The sequence below is a fragment of the Colius striatus genome, chromosome 2 (assembly GCF_028858725.1).
Source record: "Colius striatus isolate bColStr4 chromosome 2, bColStr4.1.hap1, whole genome shotgun sequence".
In the NCBI taxonomy this organism is placed as follows: domain Eukaryota; kingdom Metazoa; phylum Chordata; class Aves; order Coliiformes; family Coliidae; genus Colius; species Colius striatus.
In genome coordinates this window covers 85,789,987-85,817,180 of record NC_084760.1, presented here as the reverse complement: position 1 = coordinate 85,817,180, position 27,194 = coordinate 85,789,987, and the positions used below count along the sequence as shown (strand labels likewise).

General features: G+C 37.3%; 1 protein-coding gene across 3 annotated transcripts in view; it reads left to right on the top strand.

Moving 5' to 3' along the window:
- EML4 (EMAP like 4) overlaps nt 1–27,194 on the top strand; it is a 155,674-nt gene that overhangs the window by 86,351 nt on the left and 42,129 nt on the right. For all 3 annotated transcript variants that reach the window (XM_061991344.1, XM_061991345.1, XM_061991343.1), the window contains exons 3-7: nt 6,686–6,815; nt 12,378–12,551; nt 14,306–14,434; nt 17,228–17,253; nt 17,669–17,701. In XM_061991344.1, the coding sequence (XP_061847328.1) occupies nt 6,686–6,815; nt 12,378–12,551; nt 14,306–14,434; nt 17,228–17,253; nt 17,669–17,701 (492 nt within the window). The remainder of the gene's footprint in view (nt 1–6,685; nt 6,816–12,377; nt 12,552–14,305; nt 14,435–17,227; nt 17,254–17,668; nt 17,702–27,194) is intronic.

Sequence of the window (27,194 nt, the reverse complement as noted above, 5' to 3'; positions counted from 1 at the left end):
TTCTTATTGAACTTCATGAGATTCCATTCTGCCTAACGATCAAGCCAATCGAGATCCAGCACAGCCTTCTGGGGAATCAGACAGTCCTTCCAGTTTGATGTCATCAGGGAACTTGCTGAGGGTATGTTCTGTCCCCTCATCCAGGTCATTGATGAAGGTATTGAACAAGACTGGCCCCAGAATCAATCCCTTTATAATACTTTATAACACTTGAATGGCTCTTGTATCACTGTTTGACAGATTATATCAAATTGTTTTGAATTACCATAGTTAAAATTTTATTTACTCTGCTTAGATGTAGCTCATTTGACAATTGGTTGAGGAAGTAGATGGTACTTCTGGGAAAGTATAGCAAATTACTAAGATGATAGGAAGAAAAGGGATGCATGGTTTGAATTAGCAATTGTCTGTCCCACGCCAAAAAAGTGTGTCCCCGGGTTGTAGGTTTTTTGTCTACCCCAAAAGCAAAGCGTCAGGGGGGCATGGCTCCCCTAGACTCTAAAGAACATAATACCTGAAAAACTAGTTTTAGGCCTATTCAGGAACAAAAGACCATGATTAGGCTTAAGTAGCACACACCCTGGAACCTTGGGAAGGATGGCGAGGGCTTAATTGCCACTTATGGTCCTGGACAAAACAGACAAAGATACTCAGCTTGGGGAAGAAAATGAAACTTAATCCACCTCCAACCAAAACATAACAGAGAGAAATATCCAACTGAAAAATAATGTAGAGGAAGGCAAATGATGGAAGTGCAACCAGCTCTAAGATGCCCTTTCCCCTACTCATTCTCTCTTCAGGGTCTCAGAGCCCTGAGCCTGGTATCATGACCTCCTCCCCCATAAACAGTGCCAGGGACAGGGAATGGGGGGTACTGTCAATCCTTTCCTTATGTCTCTTGCCACTTATTCCCCTCCTGAGGAGAAATGCTCCTCGACAGCCCTCCCTTGCTCCAGCTCGGGGTCTCCCACACACCAGCAAATCTGCATGGGCCGCTCCAACCCTAGTTCATCTTCTCCAGGTTGGGATCTAAACTGTTAGCTCCCTTTGACTCAGAGTCTCCAGCTCTTAACCCGTTTGGCATGTGGGTCTCTACTTCTCATCACAGGGTGCCAGAGTGTCTCTGGTCCGGCATGGCTCTTTTCATCTTTTCCTGGCTGCAGGGTCTGCATGGTCGCCTCCATCTTGGCCTTCCCTTCAACCTCCTCCCAAGCACTTCAGATTCTGGTCTTGATCATAGAGTGATGGCAGAGTTACCAGACTCATCAGGTTGGAGGTGGATCCGAACTCCAGAGCCAGGGGAAAGTCTGCAAACTCTTTACTGGGCCTACGCTGCTACCCCTTCCTCCTGTTACCAAGCAAAAGGGGCTCTTAACAAACCCTTGACAGGTCTCCAGGAGGATCAGTTATCATTAGAAACATATGTGTTGAGAAGTTAAGTCACTAGCTACAAAACTTTTGCAGGAAGTCCCTAATGAAATGTTTCATTATTCTTTTAATGAATCTATTTACCTGTTGGGAGAGATACACTTGTATTTCAGGATGTTTATACATCAGCTATACATTCTCAAAATGTTGCATGTTAACATGTCTTTATTCAGATAGTTTGCTTTTAATAGGAAATCACAAATAATGTATGTTTAATAGCTAGTTGTCAGTTCAGATTTGTGAAATTGGACTTCAGTTTTAAAAAGTATAAAAAGCATCTGATTTTTATCAAGTAGGTATTATTATTGTAAGAATGATATTTGTCAAAACATTAATTTTGTCTTAAAATTGTATTACTAAATAAGATGAAGCATAATGCATAGGTAACTGAGTTATTTTCTCCTGATTTCTATTGGTTGATACTTGAGAACCAGTATCTCTATCTGACCCACACTATCATGTGATAGAAAATGACAACATTTCTGCTTCAGAAATCTCAATTAGAATTTGCCTTTTACAATGTAAGTAAAGTTGTTGGATGAAACAAAATGCTGAACAAAGTATTTCCCAACCCTTCAGAATACAGTATTCTTTTTGAAAAGACTTTTAGTGCTCTCAAGCAATTATTTTTGCCAGCATCTTCCATGAACTGAGGGACCTGGCATCCTTAGAAACTTTAGAAGCAGAGCAGTGAATGCAATTTGTTCCCTCGGCACAATTTATTGTAACATCTCAAAGTAAGTTTACAATTTGTCATAATTTCTAGTTCATTTTTGATGCCTTTATTTTAGGAAAGAAAGACCGATAAAATCTTTAAGTTCAGCTACACATAGAACTATTTCAGTCTGTTTTTCTGCGGCTTACCTGTGTGGGTTTTCTGATGCCTAATAGTGTGATTGACCATACATTGTAGGCTTCTTTACTAAGAATATTAAATTGCATTTCTGTCCTTCCAGCCATCAATTTTATTTGCACAAAAATATAAAATATAAAATAAAGCCCTAAGCACGTACTGTACTTAAAATATAGAAATCTTTTTCCATTTTTACTGAAAGTGAACTACTCTGTTTGTTTAACGGCTTGGATATTGTATGCCTTATTGTTTAAAAAAAAAAACACCACCAAAAACAAAACCAGAAAAGGTTAAAAAAATCCCTTTATAAGTAAATTGTTGTTGTTGTTATGTGATTTGTTGAGCTTTTTGCCTTAAATCCCCTGGAATGAAGTGTCCAGAGAAGTTATTTTAATATACCTGTAGCTACATACTTTAAATTGAAATTACACAAAGAAGAGAAAGACAACTTAGTTTTTATTTTTGAAGAAAGGCAATTTACCTGTCAGGATATCAGCAAATACAAAGATTTAAGCAAATTGTTCCAGTTAATAACATTAATAAACTGGCTATTGACATAAAAACTCTGTAACTTTTGGGTTTGAGAAAAGGAAATGCTTACTGATCCTCAGCTCTAGTACCTTATATGTATGTTTGGAAAAAACCCTATCATGTTATCATAAGACACACACTTTCAAAACTTACAACTCTCTCTTACAGCTTAGCTTCAGTTTTTCCCGTTAGCTAATCAAGACTGATAATAGCTGGAAATAGATTCTTGGTTTGTTGTGGTCTTTTTTTTCTAATCCTACTTATCTTTCATTCACACACTTCTGTACTTGACAGATGTTCATGAAGTGCTTCTTTTGAACTCAACAGATGCTATTTTCTGAAAATTATCAAAATAGAGATTAATCCATTATCCATAAAAGACCTTTTTTTTCCACTTTGATCTCTGACAATTTGGCTTTAATCCTGGTCACCCTACACTGGCTTTCATTTTACATTCAGTTTAGTCTGGCTTTTGTTCCAAACTGAAAGATAAAGCTGAGTGCTATTCAGTCTGAAAAATTTCAGACTGTTTATGCTATCAGGTGACATATGACATGATACTGGCGGAGATGTGCAATCCAAGTGGTGGGAGGACTCAATTGTTTTATAGTGTATTGATCTGGAATTTCTGTTCTCCTGTGCCACTTCGTTATTTCCCAGGTCTCTGAAGCAAGTTGTTTGCCTGCTATGATGGACTGTCTTTTCACTGAAAAGGTCATGGCATTGTTAACTTTTGACATCTTTTGACTGTAGAGATGCCCTGTTTAAAAGTTACAAGGAGAGCTGTGTGGTTTAGACTGGTGGGTGGCTCTCCTGGGCTTGTGACCCAGCTGGCAAGATCCCAGTTGTGTGTCTCTGACCTCAGGGGCAGCCAGGCTTCACTGCTCCACTGCTAGGATGTACACAGAGCTTACACTTGCCCTTCCTTCTCACTGCTTAAAACTTAAATGGATTTTCTCTGTGTAGTATTGCAGAGGACTACCTGACTTTTTAAATTTCTTTTCCCGTTAAAAATAGATATTCTAAATGTCAGTTTTAAATCTCTAGTTAAAACTGAATATAAAGAGAGTCTGGAGGAGAGCTTGTTTCTTAGGACTGTTGAGTTTGGGTTTTTGGTGACTTTGTTTCAGGTTTTTTGTTGTTGTTTTTGTTGGTTTTACATTTTATTGCACATTGAGTATAGCACATTCAACTGTGCCTGACCGAGGTTTTCTTCTGGAGTGTAAGAAAGCCCAAGATATTTTTGATGTTTGAATAAAATCTGTCAAGGCAGTTTTTCCTAAATATTGATATCTCAGTCTGTGTCCAAATGTTTCAGTCATTTTTTTCAAGAAATGGATGATTCAAGAGATCTGGCTTATGTCTAATTGTTAGTCGTTTTACAAAAAATGCTTTTACTTTGATTCAAAAATCGTCATCTCAAACTTAATTTTGCATGCCACTTGCTGAAATTGTGAAGTACTCTGCAGATCTACCGTTATCATCCATCTTACTGAAAAACATAACTGCTGTACAGATCCTTTTTTGTTGTTACTGAGTAGAGCAGTGCACGTTCCTGTAATGGATATACATTGATGTATAGTTTTGGAGTCAATTTTATCTTTGGACAGGAAAGTAACGCTTCTTGTACCTTGTAGTGAGAATCATTCTAGATGTCATCAGTGAACGAAATAGCAATGTGCTCTTTGCTTTATAAAACTGGGCTATTTGTTTCCCATCTTAAAAAGTTCTGTACCCTGTCTGTGGCACTGTTGTTCTTTACACTTTGCACTGAATTATTTCCTCACTGTACTGAGAATTACCGCTATTATGTCTCCTGATTCACGTTTCTGGAAAGCTGTGCTAGTGCTGTTTGGAGAGCCAATGATCTATTACGATGAGCAGACAGAGATGTTAAGGTCATATACAGTTCAAGAGTGAATCATAGGCCTTGGTATTATGCGACTCCACGAAGATGATGATTTACTTTGTCATTGAAAAGAAAGGAACCTAATTTATAGGCTTCTAATTCTAAAAGTGCTTTTTAGGCTCAGATGTTCTTGCATCTAAGTTACACAGGGGGGCAAAAATCTCATGAGCTTTAGATGTTTTGTACAGTGTATTCACTCTTTTAAAAGAAAATCTATATTCCAAACATGTATGTTGCAAATAAAAGGGCCTCTAAGAAGCACTGATTGGAAGGAATTGTGCCAAGTTGCAGAATTTATAATGCAAAATTTAGGATAAACAGTGATTTTTGCAGTGTTTCTGTAATTAAATGTGTCTTTACTTTCCTCAACTATCCTGTATTCTCATTTCTGCCTGGGTTATTCTACATGCTCCTTTTGGCTTTCCTGATATGAATTTCAGATGTGATCACATGCTGCTTGATGTGTTTTGAAGCAGTATATGGTTAGTGCAGGTCAGCCTGTTTCTTGCCTTCATCCAAATAGTTCTGAAATCTAACATTCCCTTGATGAGTATATCTTGTATGTAAAGTTCTTTGTTGAAAATAAGAATTAATTTCCCCTTCAGCCTGTGCAATACAGCTATGATCTGAGAAATAGACCAAAATGCTGGTATTGTTCAAATGATGCATTTGTACGAGTTTGCACTCCGTGCACAGAGCAGTCGATTTGCCCCAACTACTTTTTTACTCCTCACTTTTATCTTCAATGTATGGCCTCATGCCTTATCTATGTCACACTATTTCAGGCCTGCCATGAACACAGACCTGTTATTTTCCTGTCAATGATGTCCTTCATGCTTGTTCCCAAAGTCAGAGTGACTGGACATTGTGACCCCATGAGATGCAGTAACAACGTGCAGTTTGTGAAATGGAGATGGGGTCAAAAGTGACCTGATTTTTGGATGCTTAATATGAGATTAGCCCAGGGATTTTTTCAGAGCATGCAGTGCATCAAAGGGGAAAAGCATAAGTTTAGCACTCAGGTCGAGAAGGGGGCAAAACTCTTTTCTGAGTGTGTTTCATTGGCAGTTTGTGGCAGAGGCAGGTCTGGGAGCTAATTGCTAGACTAGCATTCAGCTCTTTAAATAGAGGAGCCTTTGCTCCCCCCCCCCCCCCCCCCCCCACGTCTTCCTTGCAGTCCCCTCCCACATTCACTGCATAGTTTCAAACTTCTGCAATGAGTGAAATGGGCATCTGACAGACAACAGCCTTCTTCACATATGCAATCTGGATTCATCCCTGGAGGAAGTCTGTAATGTTCACTGGATGTGGCAGATGTTCTTTTGAGTGAGCTAATAACTGTACCACAGTACATATATTCAAAGGTTGATACATTTTTAAGATGGAAGGGGTAGATGAAAAGCTGAAAAACTTGATTTTGGAAGCCTTAGAATCCCAACCCTTAAACGACTTAATATTTCTTTCGGTATAGAGGACTTCTGCCTATAACTTCTTTGAAATTTATTAAAAACCAAACATATGGAAAGCAACAAACATCATCTGGTGTTATCTGAGCTGGTTTTGAACAACAGAGTGGAAATAATCAGATCTGCTGTCCCACAGCTGTTGAGCTAACCAGCTTCCCAAGCCTAGCCATTATCTATAATTGTCCCTGTGGATCACAACTGGAAAGAGATTTGGCATGTTGCTGAATGAAAGTATTTGCTGGCAGTGTGGCAATAGAGAAGCTGACCCCTTTGAGAGTGTACTCTTGTCTGTCTCGGTGTCCCAGGTCTCCCATCTCCAGCTGCCTGGGTTAAGGCTTTCATAAATGTATGTCACTGGATATAGGCTAGCTGATTGTCTTAAATATGAGGGTTGCTGCTGTGTGATACCAGGTCCACATCTGTTTTTTCTTTTTTTCAAATGGATCTTTGGATAAATCTGTAAAACCTTGTGGTTTGTTCAATAATTTTTTTTTCTAGGTCAATCAAGCCTCCGAGAAGCCATCTCGATGTCCTGTATAACTAATGGGAGTACAGGAAGCAGGAAAACAAGTCACAGTTCGCCTGTTTCTGTTGCCAGAAAAGAAACTCTCTCATCTGCTGCAAAAAGGTACTAGCTTGTTATTAAAATGCGGGGGAAGGGGGGGTGGGGGTTGTTTGTTTGTGGTTTTTTAAAAACACAAACAAACAGAGCAAGAGTTTTGTTTTGTTTTGTTGGGGTTATTTTTGCCTCTGCATGGCCCCCAGCAGAGCTTCGTGAAGTCTAATATGGCACAAATAAGGTTTGGAGATGTACCACGTTACTGGCATGCTTAGAGCAGGATTCTAAAAAGAACTCATAAATGGAGAGCATTTTATACTGTATAGTGTCCAAAATGCATTGCCACTAAGAAGCAGAATGGGCAAATATATTGCCAATAAAAACAGAAGATTTTTTCCTTCTGGTATTAGTCTACATCTCTTTTATTTTTTTTAAATTTTTATTTCAAGACAATTAAAGGATAAAGCTGACTTCATTGTCTGGAGTGTGAATAGTAGACAATAACAAAATAGCTATGAAACAATAGTGAATTGTATAAGATAAAATGTACTTTTTTGTGTAGAAAATCTTAATACAAAATGTAATTATGAAGAATCAGCATCAGATCTCAAATGAGTAGAAATAACACTGCTTGACTATTGATAAATTAAGTGATCTAAGCACCAACCAATAGCTATTTTCCCTCCATGTAATTATTTACTGTATGCAGCTGAAACAAAGCATTTGTGTAACTAATTTCTTTTGTGAGTCTGTTAGATAGTGACTGAGTGGCTTCTTTAATCAGTAGATTTTACACCTCTTCTTATTTGTTGGGAAGAACAGACTGCCAGATATAGCCACGGGGCAGAGAATACTCTAATGTGTAACTGTGGTAAATTATGTGAGCAAATTCTTGGCCTCTGTAGAGTACTCTGGTAACTCCAGTGGCTGGTTTATCTTCTAGTGTGGATGTAAATACTGTTCTGTACAACAAGACAGGAAAATTATATACTTCAGGGAATAAAAATGCTGTATGCAAATATAAACTGTATCAGAACAAACCAGAAAAAGCTTTAGTGCCCTTTGGAATTTAGAAAGCAAGGGTAATGCCCTGCTCTTCAATCTTCTCTGTTGTGTAATGCTGTGTATCTTTCTTTTTATTGAATCCTTGTATTTACTTTTCAACAATAAATCAGAAAGTGATTACTCTGTGTCTCTATCTGCCAGTGTGATAAGCACTGGGACAAAAGACATTCCTAGAGGAAGGTATTTCTTAGTTAGCACTTTCCCATTAATCTTAGCCCTGTGGCTCTTGGCACTTTGATGAGAGCCAGTCCAGTTCCTGTGGTGTTCAGCTTGTGTTTTTGCTGAATCACCTTCTTGATTCATTGGCTGCTCAACACTTGAATACAGAAGAAGAGCAGAGTGAAGTGGTCGGCATCCCTTTCATCTCAGTTAAGGTCTTTAAAAGGAGACCTAGATAGACCAAAAGAGGAAGACTTTGGTATACAGAGGGCAGCTGTCTCTGGGCTCCCAAATAACTGTCCAGGGGAGGTTTTGATGCTTCCATTGCAGCTGAAGTTGTACGACTCCCTTCTTGTTTTTGGAAGGCCTAAGCTCTCTCCTTAGTTATCATACCAGCAGATTCCTTTCCCTCTCCTATCCTTATCTATTCTTCCATGACATTTGTTTGGCATTTGGAAGAAAATAGACTTACTGTTTTATAAAATTACCAGCTCATGAAAGGTGGAAGAAAATGTTTAATCTTAGGCTTTGTGGATGTGTTTTTAATAGCAACAAAACTGTTCAGTACCAAATAGTTTCTGGTGGAAACATAAGTGAATGCCAATAGTAGTCCCATTTCCTTAACAAAGTTAAGGTAAATATGTCTATTTCTAACACTCTGATCATGGTGAAAAAGAGGGAAGCCAAAGGAGAATATCAGCTGTTTGTGGGATGCTTTTCTTCAGACTGGATGTTGAACTGGGGCAGTAGGTGGACATGATCATCTGTTGATGTACAACTGTGCTTTAGTTACCAAACAGATCCCATAGACTACCTGTAGCTTTTTGTGTTCTAAGTATTTGTACCCATACCTCTAGTCACAAATAACAGAAGGCCTAATCTGGTCCAAACTATTGCCGTCTGTATTTCATGCAGTCTTAATATTATACATTTCTGAAATCTGGTTTCTGTAGACCTGCCATCTCTGAGAATTTCTTCTATGAATAAGCAGTTTCATTTCCTGGACTGTTTAATCCCTGTTCTGCCAACTGGAATACTGAGATCACGGAGGTGATCTGATGGCTTCAAAACTACAAAGCAGCAGCATGTTTCAACAAAAGTATGTTAAAATATCAGCTGTGGCTAAACCTAGAGCCCAGGAACATACCACAAACAATAGGTAGATGATGTCCCATTGACAGAGATTAATTCATGTACACAGTTGGAAAATATCAGCCCTATAATTTGAAACTGACTTGTGATAGAGGTTTCTAAACACTTCAGAATAAAAAACAAACATGCTGCATACATTGCATATCACCATATCTAGAAACAGGTTTCTATTGTTACTGCAGACGACTGTCACAGAGACCTGTTTGATCATTTTGTTAGGATTAAACTTTCTCCTGAAAACATCTTCTAGTCTTCATGTTTCAGAATGACCACTCTCCACAGTAGCTGCTGGTGCACTGTAGTCCAAATGATTAAATATGGTCCTTAGTGAAATTAGAGAATCTGCAAAATTAGAGTTAGTAGTAGCTCTCAAATAAATAAAAGCCTCATCCAGTTGGTATTTGGAAAGAATTTTTGGATGCATTAAATTACTACTTCCCAGAAGAACTAGTCTTTAGAAGCCCACAGCAAAAAGTGTTGGTTTTGATTTTGTATCATTTGTTGCACAAGACCTAGTTGAAGAAATGCTAGTAGGAGAGCCACTCTGTAATAGCTATTCATCATACAGTTAAGATGAAGATTTTAGCAGAAGTGAACAAACCAAATAAATTCAGCACAAAGATATTCAAGACTGTCATATGTATCTGCATAATTTATTTTCAAATTAAAATGGCAGTCAAAAAAAGAAGCCCACTTGAAAAAGTGCTGTGTTGGAACCCAAGGTGTACCTTGTCCTACAAACCCAAGAGAAACCAGAATGGTACAGGGATTCTTGTGGCACAACAGCAAAGTTATGGAGTGAACTTGATGGCAGAGACATGAAATGGATGGCCCACAACTGTCAGGCTCAGTGAAGATATTAAAGAGATTCTTGCATTGAACCTGCAGTTTCTAGGAGATGGATCAGGTGAGCTAAATGAGTTAGAGTAAGAACACAGAAAATATGAGACCAAATTGGTAAATTAGGTGTTGTACTGCAATCAGCAGGTGGCATTCACTTGAGCCTGCTGGAGGTGAACTGCAGGATTGCTGGTGCGTTACTGTAGACAGGATATTACCAAGATATTACCAAAAATGTGGTGAAAGGGACTGCAGATAACGACCTCACTGGTGAACTCTTTTATGGTAATGTCAGAGACAGAATATAGTGCCAGGTGAGATGTTGTTCTGACCAAGTAGTACCATTCTTTGTAGACTTGCAAGCTGGAGTTATGGAAGACACTATATGTGTATGTTTTCTCTCCTCTTGCTTCCTTCATCTCTTCTACTATTTTTAGATAGTGTTTTGAAATCCCAAAATAGAAAAGGAAAACTGGAAGCATGTTTTCCTGAAAGATGATTTCTTTGAAAAACAAACACATACATACACACATACTCCCCATGTCCTAGTAGACAGACTGTTGTGAAAATTCCTGCATTTATGAGAGAGTGGATGCAGAGATCTATGAGTGTACATGTTGGAGCAGGAGTAGAAGACTCTTGGTTTCTTTAGTGACGAGAGATTCCAAGAATTTATTTCACTGTACTGCATTGTTTGTTTTTGCATCTAGCAATGCAGGTTAAATCTTCTGATTTAATAAAAAAAATGCTTGTAGTTAATTAAGCACTATTGGCTATAAATTATTAACTACACCCACACAGTTCTTCAATCTTTATTCTCTTTGATCACATATATGCCCACGAGAAATATGAAAGCTCTTTCTGGTTTGTTTTCGTCTGTTTTCCTGAAAAGAAAATATAACTTTGATGGATTATATTGACTTTTTAAACTAGTTAATAGGGTTTACAAAAGAAACCCTGAATGATCCTTGAAAATGTATTTTACATTATATATGATTTTTCATGTTTTTATCTGTTCTTCAATACATCTTTGGAAACATTTAGAAAAGTTGAACTCATGTAAGCATTGATGGCTTTGTCTGAATGGTAGACGATATATTTTGATTGAAATAACAAATGAACTAGGGAACTTACAAATGTTATATTAAAGTTGAGGGCTCATTTTTATTCATTTACTTTGAATATTGTCCTACTGGTTCTCATTATTTTTGGGGGGGAAATACAAATTAGATTATACAGGGGTTTGCGGGGCAGAATTTGTGTGAGGGAATAGAAATTTTTATTCTCCCTTTTAAAAAGTTACTATTTCTTTTTTACTTTGCAGGTTACTTCGAACCTAAAAGAAAAACCTTTTTCCTTTTTAGTTGGTGTTTATATCTTACTTTGTTTTTTCGCTGAGAAATTTATACTGGAAGATTTCTTTTTAATCCTAAAAAAAGAATCGGGCCATATATTAAAAAATACCTTTCCCTTTCAGGTCCTGCTATTGTTTGTGTGATTCAGTGTATTGCAAAGGATGCTATTTTATAGAATAACTTTTTAATCAGTCTTTCTATTTACTTAGTGGACCTTTGGTTCTTAATGTATTTAAGGTTGTTAATAACATGTATTTAAAGCTGTTTTAAATGTTAACCCAATAAATATAGCTCTGTGAAAATAAAGATGTATCCTTAGCTGTAGTCTACTTAAGGTATTAGAGAAGCAACAAGGCTGATTGGTGTTAGATAACTACATATCAAAACAGTGATGGATTTTTTAAGGGACAATTTGCTTTGAACTTTGCAGCCAGGGCGAGCCCAGGCATCAGCAACAGCATTTTGCACTTTTGGGGACAGCATAAAAATAAGAAATAGCATGCATGTCCAGAAATAGAAAAAACTGTAATGAAACTGTACTTTATAGTTTCATGTTGGGCTTAAGCTAATCAGAGACAGTGCAAGTCACACTCCTGCCTTTTGCTTACACTGGCAGCATAGTAAGGTAGTCAATGAGCTGAACCAGAGGATGGGTTTTTGTTTGTTCTGAGGGATGGCAGATTTGTGGTAGATCAACTTGCATCAGCTTTGAATGCTCTAGAAGCGCCTGTGAATGAAGGATATACTCAAATCAAAGTTGTATTCATTTTAGAATCAGAGTAAGCTTAGTACAACTATGCAGTAAAAATAAGTAAATCCTTCCATGTCTCCTTCACCTTTTTATTTTTGGAGCTTGGAAATAAATCTTATTGCAGCAAAATCCTAACCTGAAGAGTGTGAGTAAATAATCTAAATGTTCTTTTGGTGATTATGTATACTAAATTGTTACATACTTCTCTCATCTTTTCACAGAGGACATTATCTCCCACCTTTTTAATTTATTTGCTTGTTATCCTTTTTTTTTTTTTCTTCCCCCCCTATGTTATACTTTATTTTACAGCGGTACAGAAAAAAAGAAGGAAAAACCTCCAGGACAGAAAGAAAAAAAAGAGGACTCTCATTCTAATGATCAAAGTCCACAAACTCGAGCATCACCTTCTCCCCAGCCCTCCTCACAGACTCTCCAAACACACAGGCAAACTCAAGAAAGCAAGAGTTCTGCTCCAGCTAAAAGGTTTTCACACTACCACAGTACAGAACTAAAAAATTATTGTAATGATCCAGAGTTCATATTTGACAACAAGTCATGTGAAATATTTCCAATCTCTTGATCAAGTTAATAAATGTTTGATGGTTTTTGTACTGAGGCAGATGCATTCAACACTCATTTGCAACACAGCAGATACATAAAAATGCAATTTTTCATAGAATGGTTGGAAGGAATCTTTAGAGATCATCTAGCCTTTGCATACATTTTTAAGATTACAATTTTCTTCTTTTCTCTGTGACTGAAATCCTAGTATGGTAAATTACGTCTAATCAGTCATCATTCTAAATATATTTAATGATGACTGACTTGATGCTTCTCAAAATACCCTTCATAGCCTGTGTCTGGCATAGATAAATTGTGAAGCTTTTTTTCTACATGGCCATTTACTACATCTTATAACAGTATTTATTAAGGACTAGTATCATTGCAATTCTAGCTTTGGGAGTTTTTCTTCCCAAATTCTGCTATTTGTGGTTGTTTCTGTGACCTTTTTCAGTTCCTACTAGGTTGCAGGTTCATTCACTTTGATTCTTTACATGAGTGAAGTTCTGATTTTATACCCAAGACTGAAACAAACTCTTAAATACATGGAATTTATTCTTCTGAAATATACTGTAATTCACAAGATTGTGTTGTCTTGCATTGCTCGAATTCATAGCTCTAATAAGTGTTCAAACTTTGACTTGTCTGACGCATGTTGTAACACTCCATAAAGGCTCTGTCTTCATGTCTTGCACAAACTCTTAAGTTGTCTGAAGCTGAACTTGCGGCCTGTTGTTCTCCTGCCTGATATTTCACTGTAAAGATCTTTGAAGTCTCACTTACTAATCTTTTGCGGTGTGGGAAGAAAAAAAAACAAAAAGCCTTTTTTAATCTCCTAATGATTTAACTTGATTTGATTAACTTGTTTGTCGCAGGACTTTTCAGCCTCTTGAGGTGCTGTGGAAGGAGCTTATTATTTCTAAGGTTGCAATTCAGGACTTAGTCCTGCAAAAAGCATTTCTGACGGGATGAAGTATAATACTGTTAGCAGGACATATGCAGACTCTAAATTATCTGGTTGAAGAATAATGTGGGCTAAATCACTTTTGAAGATGTTTTCCATTGTTAATATGTATGAAATCAATGAACTAGTGACTGCAAAACTTGCAGGTTCCCATTAGTGTAAATTGGCTACAAGATTGCTGAAAAATTCTGTCAGAATTCCAGAATTCAGTTATCTGTAGTATTAGGCCAAACCTAGTTTGCCTTATTCATGCAAGAAGCTTACAGACATTTGTTTCAAAAATCTTAAAGCCATTAATGGTATGGTTTAGAATGTGCTATCTGCTAAACAGCCATATAAAACTCTAATCTGATGGAACTCTTGTGCCTCAGATATCAGTATGTTAAAGCTAGTGAACAGTTAATCAGGGAACAAATTTCTTTAAGGCTGATATACTGTAGCTGTAATTTGTTAGCAATATAGTCTTTATGTAAGAGCATTTGGAAATTGAAAGGAATGGATAAAACATTTGGCATCTGCCTTGTTCAATTGTTTCCATTCATCCAGTTAGAACTTTTTGACTAATCTTTTTTTTCCTGTTTCATGCTTCAGCTTGAAGGAAGACCTAGCTCTGCTCTTGCCTCTTGCTGCTTGATCTATCTGTTGCATACCAATTCCCGTTATTGCTATCTTATTATCTTGTAATTTTAAAATATGTTTCTGTTTCTTCTAGCATAAAGAAATCTTTGACTGCTGAAAAACCTCACAGTGCTTGGGAGAGTTCGGATGACAGTCGTAACAAGCTGCTGAGAGTAGCATCAACATCTAAGTTAATATCAAAAGTGGCAAAGAATGCAGACAAGTATGTGTCATTTTGGTACATAAAAGCAAGTCCACTTTAGAGTCGAAATATTCTGAAGTGATATAATTTTAGTAAACTATTTATTTACTAAACCATTTCCATCTTTGTCTTTACCTGGAATAATTACTTGTATAACCTGCTAATATGACATTCCAGGTGCCTGTGGAATCTTCAAATTTATTATAAACTGTGAATGCAGGATTTGAGTGTGACTCTGTTTCAATGTTGTCCATTTGGTTTAGCAAAGCACTATGAGTTAAGATTTATGAGTTAATGCCGCTGTTGTGAAATGTCCAACCAGTTTTTTTCCTAATTAATCTGATTTGAAAATGCAAGTGTATTCCCTTGAAGTTAATTTACTGGATCAGACATGGTAAAAGTAGACGGTAACTTTTTGCTGTAACTTCACATCACTGATCCCTGTTGTGACACGCTTCTTGTCTTTAGTACGCTTTCCCTTTGCGCTTCCCACTTCATATGCATACACTTGGTCTCTTTTTTGGACATGGTTGAAATTTTGCTGAATTTGTTGAAATTCTGTTGATTTTTTTGATGGACCCCTCTCCTATTTGCCAAAATTCCCCCAGTGTGCTGCCATCTTCTCCTAGCTTGATATTGTCTGCAGATTTCACGTGTCTGCTCACTAATCCTCTTTCAAATAGCCATTAACTGGTCCAAGGCAGAACTAGCTAAAAACCCCTCCCACTATGACAAATAAAACTCTTCTTTCAGAGTAATTTCCAGTCTTTTTGTGACTGTGTCTGTAGTGCTCTCCTTAGCTTGCATCAAATACATACTTACTGTCAAGAGTGGTGCAAGTGCATTCCTTCTTTCACAGGAATGAGAAGAACAAAAACAAATTAATCTTGGGTGTGGATACCGGCATATTCAGTAAAAGCTTTATGCTTAGCCTGAAGAGTTCTGCAGAGGACTGAAGTGCTTTGTGTGAGGGATTATGGGTTATGTATTTTGCAAGTATTTTCTTTTCCTTTTATAATTGGTTTTCACTGTTGGAATTTAAAAGCCCTTTGGCAACTTAAATTGTAGCAGAGTACTACTAGATAATATTTTGGAATGAAAAAATTCTCTGTCTTGATTTCTACTTATTAGGTTTCTCTTTTTTTTTTTTTTGTTACACTACTAAAATATCATCCCCAATGTAGTATATAATCCAAAGTTGCTAATACAAATTTTACTTCTCTTGATATTTTGTTCAGACGTGATCAAAACAGAGGTGTCTTGTTTAGTTTTCCTGTGATTCTGCTTATTTTCTAGAGTGCTACTCTTCTACAGTCTGATGTGGGGAAAAAGTATCTAACAAAAGATCAGGCATGGAAAGATTAGGATTGATTATTGTTAGAGAAAGTTGTCTGTTCAGAACTTGAAGCTTCTTGGATTTTAAAGTATTTGGCAAAAAACCCCAAAGTTTCAAACATTATCAGTTGTTGGCCGTCATCAGATTGAAGACCGTGTGCCGTGTTGTTTGTGGTTGTTGTATTCTTATGCTCAGATTTTAATAAAAACTCTATATGCATTCAAGAGCACACATTAATACTCATTCTCCCATACCATCTACCCAGATTCTAAAAGAATCGGTTGGTATTGTGCAAAGGCATATTATTACATTGCATTTATTGTTCTCAATTAAGAAACATTGGCCTAATCTGTCTGAATTTACCCGAGTCTTGTGCAAGGGAGTAGAATTCAGCCCCTAATGTGGGCCCCAGGACAGAAATGTTTTACATATGCATTTCACTACTAGCCCAGGATATGAACTTTGTTTAGTAAGCTCAGTCTTTAAGCCAGCACTGAGCTGTAAATCAGTCTGATAAAGCCAAAAGAAGTAAGAGGGTTCCCACGGCAGCCCATCATTCAGTGTTTTTCAGGCAAGACTCGGAATCCAGTTTTAATTTTTCATTTGGCAGTGTGATGAAGAGGGATTCTACCAATAGCCAGTGATGACTTTCCTCATGCATATGCTTGACCCTTTGTCACTGTTACAAAAAATTTGACCTCCATCCAGCTAAAAATACTGGATGCCACTCATACCTTACTGCTGAATTTCAAATGACTTCAAGAGGGTTTTTATGCAATACATTCTCCCGTCAAGGAGTGTTATTCTGGTAAGAAGTAGCTCTGATGCTGGAAATTAGTATTTCTACCTTCTTTGCAAAAAACGATTGAAGTTTTTTCTGAGCAGTTCATTCCTGCATTTGGCAAAGAGACATCTCAGCTGCCTTCCTTTTGAAGACTTTCCTTTGTACATCCAGTAATGCATGGATCTGGTTTAAACTAAACTGCAACTTACTTACATATAATCCATGTCTCCAACAGGGTTAATTCCTAGAAAAAATTGTGATGTTGTGTGCTGACAGCTTATTTTGACAGGTGTTAAATGCTTTGCATGCAGACCTCAGGGTGTTTGGCAGCTTAAAACATTTGGTTATTACAAGTTTGCTCTCTCAAAATGGAATTTTCCGTGCAGAAGGAGTATGCCCTCCATAATTTATTTTTAAAAGCTTTTTCTATTTTGTTATCACAGTAATTTTTATTAACCCTTGCCAAAGGTACAAGGACTTTAATTTACTTGAAAGATATAGTGAACTATGTAATATGTGGGTAAAATTTCAATACAGTGACAAAGATTTCGTTATTTAGCACCCTACACTGCAGTTTCACTGTACACAGAACTTGATGAGATTGCCAAATGCAATAATGTGTAAGAACTACATGGTATTAGCTTGATAAGCATGTCACATATTATTTACAGTATTATTTTGGATTTTTCCCCAGGCACAAAGATGTCATTGTCAGCCAAGGTAAATAAAAACATTTATTTTTAAATACTGGATGAAATTGAAAATATTTGCTTTTGACTGAATAGTATTTCCTGTAAATAAATACCTTAGGATGCATGCTTATGAAAAAGGGATAGCATTGACAATTGCTGCAAGAATTCCTCTGGCCCAATGTTACTCAAGACTTGTATAAAGATCTTTGGATTTATAGAGAAATGCCTCATCAAATTGGATCTTTAGAGGGGGAAGAAATTTTTAGTGGGTGGTGGGAGAATTCATTTTACTTTTGCGAATCAAAAACCTTTTTTTTATTATCTTTTCTGTGTATATGTGCAAAAACCTAAAGTTTTGACTCATGTGCCAGTCTTTATCCAAGCAGATGTGAGTGACACTTTAGAAATAGTTTTAAGATATTTTATTTCTGTCCCATAACCAGCAAAAATGTCAACTCGTGAAAAAAACAGCCAAGGTAAGAATTAAGCTCTGCCCTTTGGTCGCTTTCTGATTTAGCACTCTCACAAATCTTTTATTTGGCTTTTCACTGTCAAAGAGCATCAGTGCACGATGTCCTAAAAACTTTGAGGAGTTAAATATTTCGGCTTTCTTATTATAGAAATATATATATATGCATATGCACATTGGGAGTAGTCTAAAATAAATTACTACACACATAATTTCCTCAGAGGAATGTGTTTAAATAAGGTTGTAGAAGTCTTGCATTGTTGCCTGAGATATCAGAATATTAAGAACTGCCAACTAAAAGATTTGTTTTATCTCAGCTTTCTGTCTTGCCAATATTACAACATATACGCTGATTAGACGAGAACAGAGACTGAAGGTTTTAATATAGTCTCCTAAAATGAAAAATTAATCTCTTCTAAAGAGTATGCCTTTGCACTGATGAATCTTGCATTCTGTGGCTACTTGCTACTGCTGGCTTGTTCAGTCAAGAAAAGGAGACGTCTGTCTGAACATGGTGGGACATGACAACCAAAGAAATCCACTTCTTGTGTCACAAAACTACTTTGCTTTGATGTCCTACAAACTGTACTGAAGCATGCAGTTTCAAAACTAAAGCATGTAACCCAAGTGCATGCTGTACACAGCCTATATCTATGTACAGAGGTTCTGTCTCATGCTTTTTGCTGCCAATTAACAAACCTGTAGTCTCCAAATTCTGTGCTGTAAGCAAGATTACATTATAAGCAGTTTGAATACTTTTGGTCTCCTTTGGATTTTCTTTTAAAGACAAAAAAACCACTCAAATTTTTTTGTAAGTTAGTATATAAATTATTGTTATGAATGTGAAATCAACTTGAATCCAATTGCTTTATCTTTTTCTAATTCATAGAGATATTGCAGATTTAGAAATATTCTAAGTTGACGCTTATCAAAACCATCCTTTGAAGGCAAGGGTGGAAGAGGAGTGCATAAGTATCAGGAACAAAGAAGAAATGTTTTTTTATGCCAGGTTGCTTAACAACAGCTATGGAATGGTACATATGTGCAGCAATGGTTACTGTAAGAAGAATACTAATCACTAATGTCCAGACCAGCTCCAATTTAGCTTTGCAAGAGTTAAATAAAACTGTTATATTAAAAATACTCTTTCCACCAAACACAGCTTTTCACAAAATTCAAGTTGCATACAGCTAAAATACCTTCAATACTAATTCTTTCCTTACAATGTACTTCTACAATTCTGTGTGTTCTGCCAAGAATGGGCCATGTCTCAGTTCTCTCATGCTGGTAGCTATAACTTACGTGGCCTCAATGTATACTCTGCTAGCTGCTGTGTTACTGTGCAGATGACATGAGCTTTCAGTGAATGATGAAACAGGTACTTTCCGTGTGTGTTGTACTGTAGTCTGCTCTGAGCCAAGCTAGAATGAAAAAGAAATACAATGCAGATGACAGTGGCCCGACATATACAGAAGACAGAAAGTCATGCTATAGAAAATGCATTTACGAACATCTTAGACACATAAAGCATTATTCTGCATTTAACACAGACAAAGTTTCAATTACCACCATTCAACTTCCAAAGATATTTTTTTTTAACCTTGATCCATGACTGTATTTTTAAACAACTTTTAGAATGTGTATATGCGTGTGTGTAAGGTAGCAGAGGATGCTTCCATCCTTTCCAATAAAGTGTAGCAATACTCAGCCAATTCTCTGTAACACAACAACCTGTTCCAGCGCAGGTGACTCTAGTCTATTCTGTACTTGATAATTGCCATATAAAACAATTTCCAGCTGGCATTTTTACGCAGCTGTCCTGGAAGTTGAAGAGCTGCACAGAGAATTAACATGGTTTCTGCATGCAAATCCCATGCAGCTGGACAGAGTTGTCTTGGGCAGGGAGGGATGAAGGCTGGTCTTTCCTCACGCTGCTTATGCAGGACTTTCCTGTTCTGCAACCCAAAGGCATGAAAAGTTACAGCTCCTTTAACATTACTTTGTGGCTTGCCAATCTGTGGCTCTGAAGGCAAGCAGTCCCTAGCATAGTGTTGAGGTACAGCAGCTCCCCTGTTTACTAGGCTGTATGTGAAACAGTGCATATGCCCCCAGCACACGCCTCCATGCTAGGGAGGGTGCAATGCGCTTCCTAGAAATTAGGTGATGGAGACCTTTGGGAAGACTGCTGGTGTGCATACTTGTATACTCTCAAGCTTCAAAGCAGATCTACATACAAAGAAGGACTTCAGTGTCTTTATACACACGTAAAATAAGTTTGGTGACGGAGCACTGGAACAGGCTGCCCAGATGGGTTGTTGAGTTTCCTTCTCTGGAGACATTCAAAACCCACCTGAATGAGTTCCTGAGTGACCTACTCTGGGCGATCCTGCTCTGGCAGGGGGCTTGGACTCTTCCAACCTTTAAGATTCTGTTATTCTATGAAACTGTAAATTGTCATAGCAAAAGGTGTTTTCGTGGGATAGTAGGAAGATAGTAGGAAGATGACAATTCTGTGTAGCTTTGAACATCCTGGAATCACTTCATTTCCTTTTTTTTGATTCAAATTTTAAGAAACTGCTTTGGTGGTCTAGTATGGTACCACAAAATGTAGAGAAATATGATTTTGCACATTTAGTTCTTGGAATCTTGTTTTTCTAGCAGTAGAAATTACTGCAACATTATGTGTGTTGTGACCACACATAATATGTGTCTATGCATAATCCTTGTGACTTCTGTCGATTGTATTAACTATAAAAGACTTGAGGAGCAAGTGAGATGAGCTTCATCAGTGAGAGGCATTATCCAATTCGAAGTCTCAATTGACTTTGGTATGGAGTCCCTCAGAGAGCTTGCCAAAAGTATTGCCTGTAAATGTCAACAGGACCTGGGCAGTTCTCTCCTGGTGCCAGAAGCAGCAGCATGGGGAGCTGCAGCCTGCAGCTGCCTTGTGGTCACTCATGTGAATTCCCTCTGTTCAGCAGCTGCATGCTGGGGCCATGCATGTTACCAGTGTTCCTCTTGTGCCTTCTATCTCAGTACCTAGTTCTGTTACTCAGTGCCTTTAACTCTCCCACTTGGTTTGAGTTGCATCTGCTCCTCGTTGAAGCTTAATTCTGAGATTTAGGTATCTGGCTATATGCTGATGCAGAGATAATGCAGAGAGGAACACTTTATTGATGCCAATCCAGTGAGGGACATATTACGCACACTTCCATATATTTATTGAAGACATTTTTGGGTTTAGGTTCTTCAGATTATTATTGAACATTTGTTTGTTTATCCTTGTAAACCAAGACAAACTTTTTACAATAAAATCCAGTAAAAGGAGATATTAAAATTCTGTAAAAATCCAATAGAGCTATGGGTGAAATGAACAGGTGTTTACTACAGCCTTAAAAAGACACTAGCTGAAGTTTTTCTTTTAAATTCTTTACCAGCAGGTGTTTATAATTACCTATAAAATCTATCTTGCTTTTCACTTCAGCAGAGACATTTTTGATGTATTAATCATAAAGCATTTGTATTTTTATACCCAGAAGTTAAAAGACCTGGCTTACTTTAAGATTAAAGGTAATTTTTTTACTGAGGTTCTGTGTTTGAGTTTGATTTTCAGTGATAGCAGCTCCATATATGAATCACTTGTTCACTTATTACAAAGTAATAGATACTTAGAACTTTCTGGATGGCAATAAAAACCATATGTGAAGGAATTAATGAAAAACATTCACTGCATTCCTAAGTTTGTTTCTTTTTAGATTGTGCTTTATTAGTTTCCAGTACTTTTTTCTTCTGTTAGTTTAAATGTGCTATAGTTCCAGTTTCACAGAACAGGGCAATTGTGAAGCACACAATGGAAAAATTTACCCTACTGACAGTGTCTGCTGAGAGTGCAAAATAAAATTTAGTTACTATCTCAGATCAGATTTTTCATCAGACAGATTTTCTGTTATTGAATGTGCCCACGTACCTGAGGGCAAATTGAGAACCAGTCTATCTCATTATTAGGCTTCTTGCTGTCATTCAGGCACAGTGCATATTATTAAAACAGTGCATTGATACTCTCAGAAATAACAAATCAGTATTTTGAGATCTTTATCATTGATTCCTGTTTGAGTCTTCCTTTTAAATAAAAAGATAGTTCAATATTAAACTTGAATTGTTTCAGTGCAAGTGGTAACTGCTTAGATACTTAGATTCTTAAAGCCATTTGGTACCTGCAAAATCAGGGTTTTAATTATGGTTTACTTACCAAGTTATATAAAATTAATAACCAGAGTTCTGTTAAGAAATCACAAGGTAAAGCTGTAAAATCATTCCAAACCAAGGCAAATCTCATGTCTCATCTACTTTTTTTTGACTGTTTGGCTTACATTGCACCAGCAGTCAATGGTGACAGTGCACGTCTGCTTGTCAGGGTCAGCAAGTGTTGACATGTAGCTTACAGTGAGAGATGGCAGACCTACAGCCACATTTTACTTCCACCAAAACTTAAAATCTAGTGCTCCAGGACTGGTGGATGAATTTGGTTGTATTTGTCTCTGTACTGTTGGTGCTGTTTTAAATTAGAAACAGGCTTCTAAGCCTTTGTCCCTCAGGTTAGTGGTCCTGCAGAGTTCTTGGACATAGGCCTGAAAGCAGAAAGATTGTGGGAAAGAAGCTATTTGTAGTATTAAAAAGCATAACTTGACTGGTCAAACAACTAGAAGGTGAAGACAGATTAATAAATGTACTCTGGATGTGGTAGTTTATTGTATATTATTAGAGAGTTCTGCTTGGCCAAGCTAGTTGGAGTCTTTTGGGGGTTTTCTTTTGCCTGTAATTCGTTTTAAGGGTAAGATTCTGATGCTAAACACTGAGCCTGAGAATTTTGGTGCATCAGTCCATGTTATTTTTTCAGTCTAGGTGGGGTGGAACGTATTGAAAAGTAGTTACTAACAATTTGCAAGAAAATGTGATTGTAGTGATTCTTTAAGAATTAAAATAATGTAGAAAACCAGATAATTTTGTTATTTATTCACTGTTGTCTACTCTGTGTGTGTATATTTATATAGTGTAATGTATGCTCATTAGACTTCCTATTACACATACACTTACTGGCTGAAGAGCAGTTAATTACAGCATAGACTTGGAGGGCTACCTCAGGGTCTGTCTAAATAATGAGGAATACCGTGATATAAAAGACATTCTTCTAATGTTTTGTGCAGTTTTCAATAAACCAGTGACTGAGGATGAGGGCTTATCACATGCTTCTAGGAAGGAAGCTACTGTGTATTCCTTGACAGCTTCATTTTGAGGCATTTTTTTGGAAACCGAGAGGATCTGGGGCTTTTTATGTCACTGTCTTCAAATTTCAGATGTATTCTTAACAGTAGCTCTCATGTCTCTGGAATTTCTCTTCTCTCTCTTCTCTTCTCTTCTCTTCTCTTCTCTTCTCTTCTCTTCTCTTCTCTTCTCTTCTCTTCTGAGTTAATCTACAAAGATTTGTTGGATCATTCTTTTTCTTCTCTTTTCAGTTACTATTGTTTTTATTTTCCTCTGACAACATTCCATATTCCCCTAAGAATGTGATTCACAGACAGGAATAAATTGCCTAAGTGCCACTGCATGAGTCTTTCTGTGCTGCCTCCATGGAATTGCTTATTTCAGCTTTTCAGATGGTTTGAATGACCAAACCTTTTCTGTGTGTACCAAAAAAAAAAAACCCAAACAAAAACCAACACAAAAACAACATTGTTTTTTATTGGTCTTACCTTCCAGCCTATTGGATTTTAAACTTTAATCCAAGAGCAAATTAATAGGCATTGCTTGAAGTTCAGTTTTACTGTTACCTTTTGCTGCTTTTTTCCTTTTTCTTTTATTTTTCTTAAGTAAGGTCTGATTAAAAAGCTTTTTTTATGGCAATCTCCTTTTCGGAATCTCCTTATGGAATCTCCTTCTCTAGCAAGCTATGAACTCTGAAAGAATCTGCAGTAGATACTCTGGTTAGTAACATCTGCCTCCATACTGCTGGGACTTATTTGGCTTAGTGTTTACGCTAATGAACTTAGCACAGGGTAGTAGGAGCATTGATGACATGAAGCTGAGACACAAAACTGATACAGTGCAAGCTGAGGTTTTAATACAGCAAGGCATAGGTGTTCCTGGGGCCTGGAGTCCTACAAGACAAGGTTAAATTATTCAGAGTGAAAGATCACACGTGCAGGAATTGCTAGCAACGTTTTAGCTGTAAACCAGTCATCTGCCAGAATTAAATAGTGAGGAAAAGGGCTCTAACATTCTAGTTAATAACACAAAGATTGAACCACACACTTCTTAATGAAAACACAAATGCGGTCCCAGGATGCATCAGAAGTCATTCTAACAGAAAAGTGCAGCCTCATGGAAACCATTCATGTGTCAAAATCCTGTTAGGTTCTCTGTGACACTGCATGTAGTTATAGCCACTCACAATCATGTAAGGTAAGTTTTGTGGTGGTGTGGAGACAAAGTCAAGCCTTATTACACAAAAACAGAGTTAGAGATGGATGTTTTTATCTTTACAAAGTGAAAGCTGGCAGGAGGAAGGGCGTGACTGTTTTGTTTGTGCATGTGACATAGCTATTAGTTCAGTACATGTCTGACTAAAAATACATCAGATGAGCATGAAAACAACAATCTGTCTATGCTTTCTTTTCACCTGGAAGTTAAGAGGTTCTCAGCTATTAGGAGGAGGAGGTTTTTGGATGGTGTGTGAATGCAGAAATCGTCAAGAGTATGCTTGTGTGTATCCCAGTGAAGCCACATCTTTACTCTGCAAAGCAGGTACTGCAGTCCCCTAATCAGAGTTGAAACCAGAGTGATGCAGGCACTCAGAGGGCACTGAAGGGCTAGTCATGCATCTGTCAGGCTTGGCTAGGCTTAGCTGCAATATTCCTCTAGCTTATAACACTGGTTTGCCAAGGTGCATATCTAATTGAAGCTCAAATATACCCTTACGTGTGCCCACACAAGTTACTAAGCTCTGTCTTTGTGTCACTCTTCCTAATGAATGTTTTATGTCTCTTCAACTGACTGAGGCCATGGTATAGTCAGATCAAGGGTTTCTGCATCTTTGGGAGTATATTAAGGATTTTCCCAGACCTTGGGGATCCCATAGAAAGCTGAGACCTGCATGGAATTTGCTTTAGTCCAGCACACTCAGACAGCTCCCATGTGAGGCTAATAAGCCTAAGTTCCTCCTGGTAGCAAGAACCAGGAGTGCTGGTCCTGCATCCCCTGGCACTTGTGCAAAGAGATTGTTGAGACTCCAGAGGTGAATTATTATGGAGCCAAGCAGAGTTTGGCAAAGACTCTGAATTTGAGCTCAATGCTGCACAAAAGCAGGTGCAGCTGTTCCTGGTGAAGAGGTGGCCCCTTAAGCCAGAGGCCTTTCATCCACTTGATGCTGCCTTTTGTAGCAACCCTGGGTCTGAGCTGTTCCTTCTTGTGTGATGTGGATAATTCATGACACCTGGGTATGCTACTTACAGAGTTTCAACTGTAGTTTTAGGTTTATTTGATACATATTTGAAATAACTTATAGGAGATCTGAAATTGCAGATTAATGAATTTAGCAGATGCCAAACTCCTTTCAGGTGTGTTCTCCTGACCACTACCATCCCCCACCCCTACACTTTTATACAATGGGTAGTGGATTATGGACAACTCTTCATATAGTGTAGAGAAGATACCTACTGTTTTCAGGTTGATTTTTCATTTGTTTGGGAGGACTTTCCCCCTACTCTCTTTAAAACTTTTGACTTATCTCTCCAATATCCCCTTACCTACATATCTGTTATGAGAAAACCAAGGCTCTTCCAAAAGATCAAGACGAGGCGAAAAAAAGTAAAAGGTTTCACATACCACTTTGTACCAGGAAGTATTGGGAATGCAGGAATGAAACAGATAGTCTAATGCTCTTGAGCATTCAGTTTAGCCAGTATGGTCTGAAAGAGTTGCATCACTGGTTTTCTTAACTTGCAGATACAAGAATTTAGCCTCAGGCAATTAGTTGCTGTTTGAGAATTGTTTTATTGATATATTGCCATCCTCTCTAGTATTTCAAAAGATTTTTACATTATTATTTTATCTGCCCTACAGGTTATTCTGACAAAAGGGTTTACAATCTTAGACAAAAATCTTTCAGTGGGTTGTCTCGTTTTTTCTTTTTTATCCTTCCTCTTTTGCAGGGAGAGGTTTAATCAAGTTATACTTAGGCTGTGTCTGTCAACAAGTGTGTTAAATATGTATCTTCAAAGGTAATTTTGAATAGCATGCAGTTAGCTAATAAAAGCAAAAAAAATGTTCTTTAATGGAGAAGTTCAGAGAGCTAATTTGTATCTGAATGCCCTGCAGGTAATCTTTTTCCTGAGCTCTAGGAGAGCCTCTTCTCTTCTGACCTAAGACCTGACTGAATTCCTCTTAGACTCTTCATCTCTCTCATCCGCAGAGTCCGTCAGGTGCAACTGCCTCTATCTATTTAAATTTCAGTTGCAGCTTGTCTCCACTGTTCTAAACAGCAATGAGAAATTTGATCCTAAACTTGTGATGTCATTTTGCACTGATCTCGTGTAACTATAAGTGCCAAGATCGGTGTTAAATTAAGAACGTAATTTGTACAAACAAATGTTTTTTCTAAATACTCTCAAGCTATTCTGTGTTTTATTTATGAGTGTGAGCATCAGATTTTAATAAGAAGGTCATTATTAATTAGAGAACGACTGTTGCTTTAATCCAGTGTTATTTTATCTCTGTAAAATACATACTATAAAATATTCTGGTGGAAAAATGATAAGTGAAAATAGTTTGGAGTAATTACCTAAACATTTATGTCTAACTAGTGACAGCATTGATCTTCATCTTTTCTCAGCAGTGCAATTAAGCAATACACGTTTGGTAAAATAACTGTTGTTTCTAATTTAGCTACCGGGAAGTGATTTTCTTTGATCTGAGTCTAGTTTTCTGCTGTTAGCAGTGGATGGGCTCACAGGGTTCTCATTCAAAGGAATTGTTCTTGGAAAGAAGTGGGACAACATCTTCTTGATATTTGTTCCTTTGATAATGGACATAAATGGCTCAACTTGAATTGTATTAATATTCTAAATGAGAAACCTTTATACATATGTTTGGTTTATATTGCTCAATTGTTACAGTTTCTGTTCAGAAATTATTTTTTGAGCCTGGGGAGTTTTTTGCACTAGCTTTCAGTTGTATTTGGACTAGCAGAGGGAAATTCCCTTCTCTGTTGTCCAGTGAAGAGTGGACCTACTGTCAGGGTCAAAAACGACAGAAAAATTGATTAAAATGAATTCTTAGTTTCTCACAAGGTTGACTTGTGCACACTGGAAGTGGAAAAGGAGTCACAGTAATCATCTCTTTTAAGTCTGGGAACTTGGTAAATTTGATAAACCATGAATCTGTTTCATTGAACAATTTAAGAGTTGTTAAAATTATTAAGCAGCAAGAAATCAAGCCTACAGGGT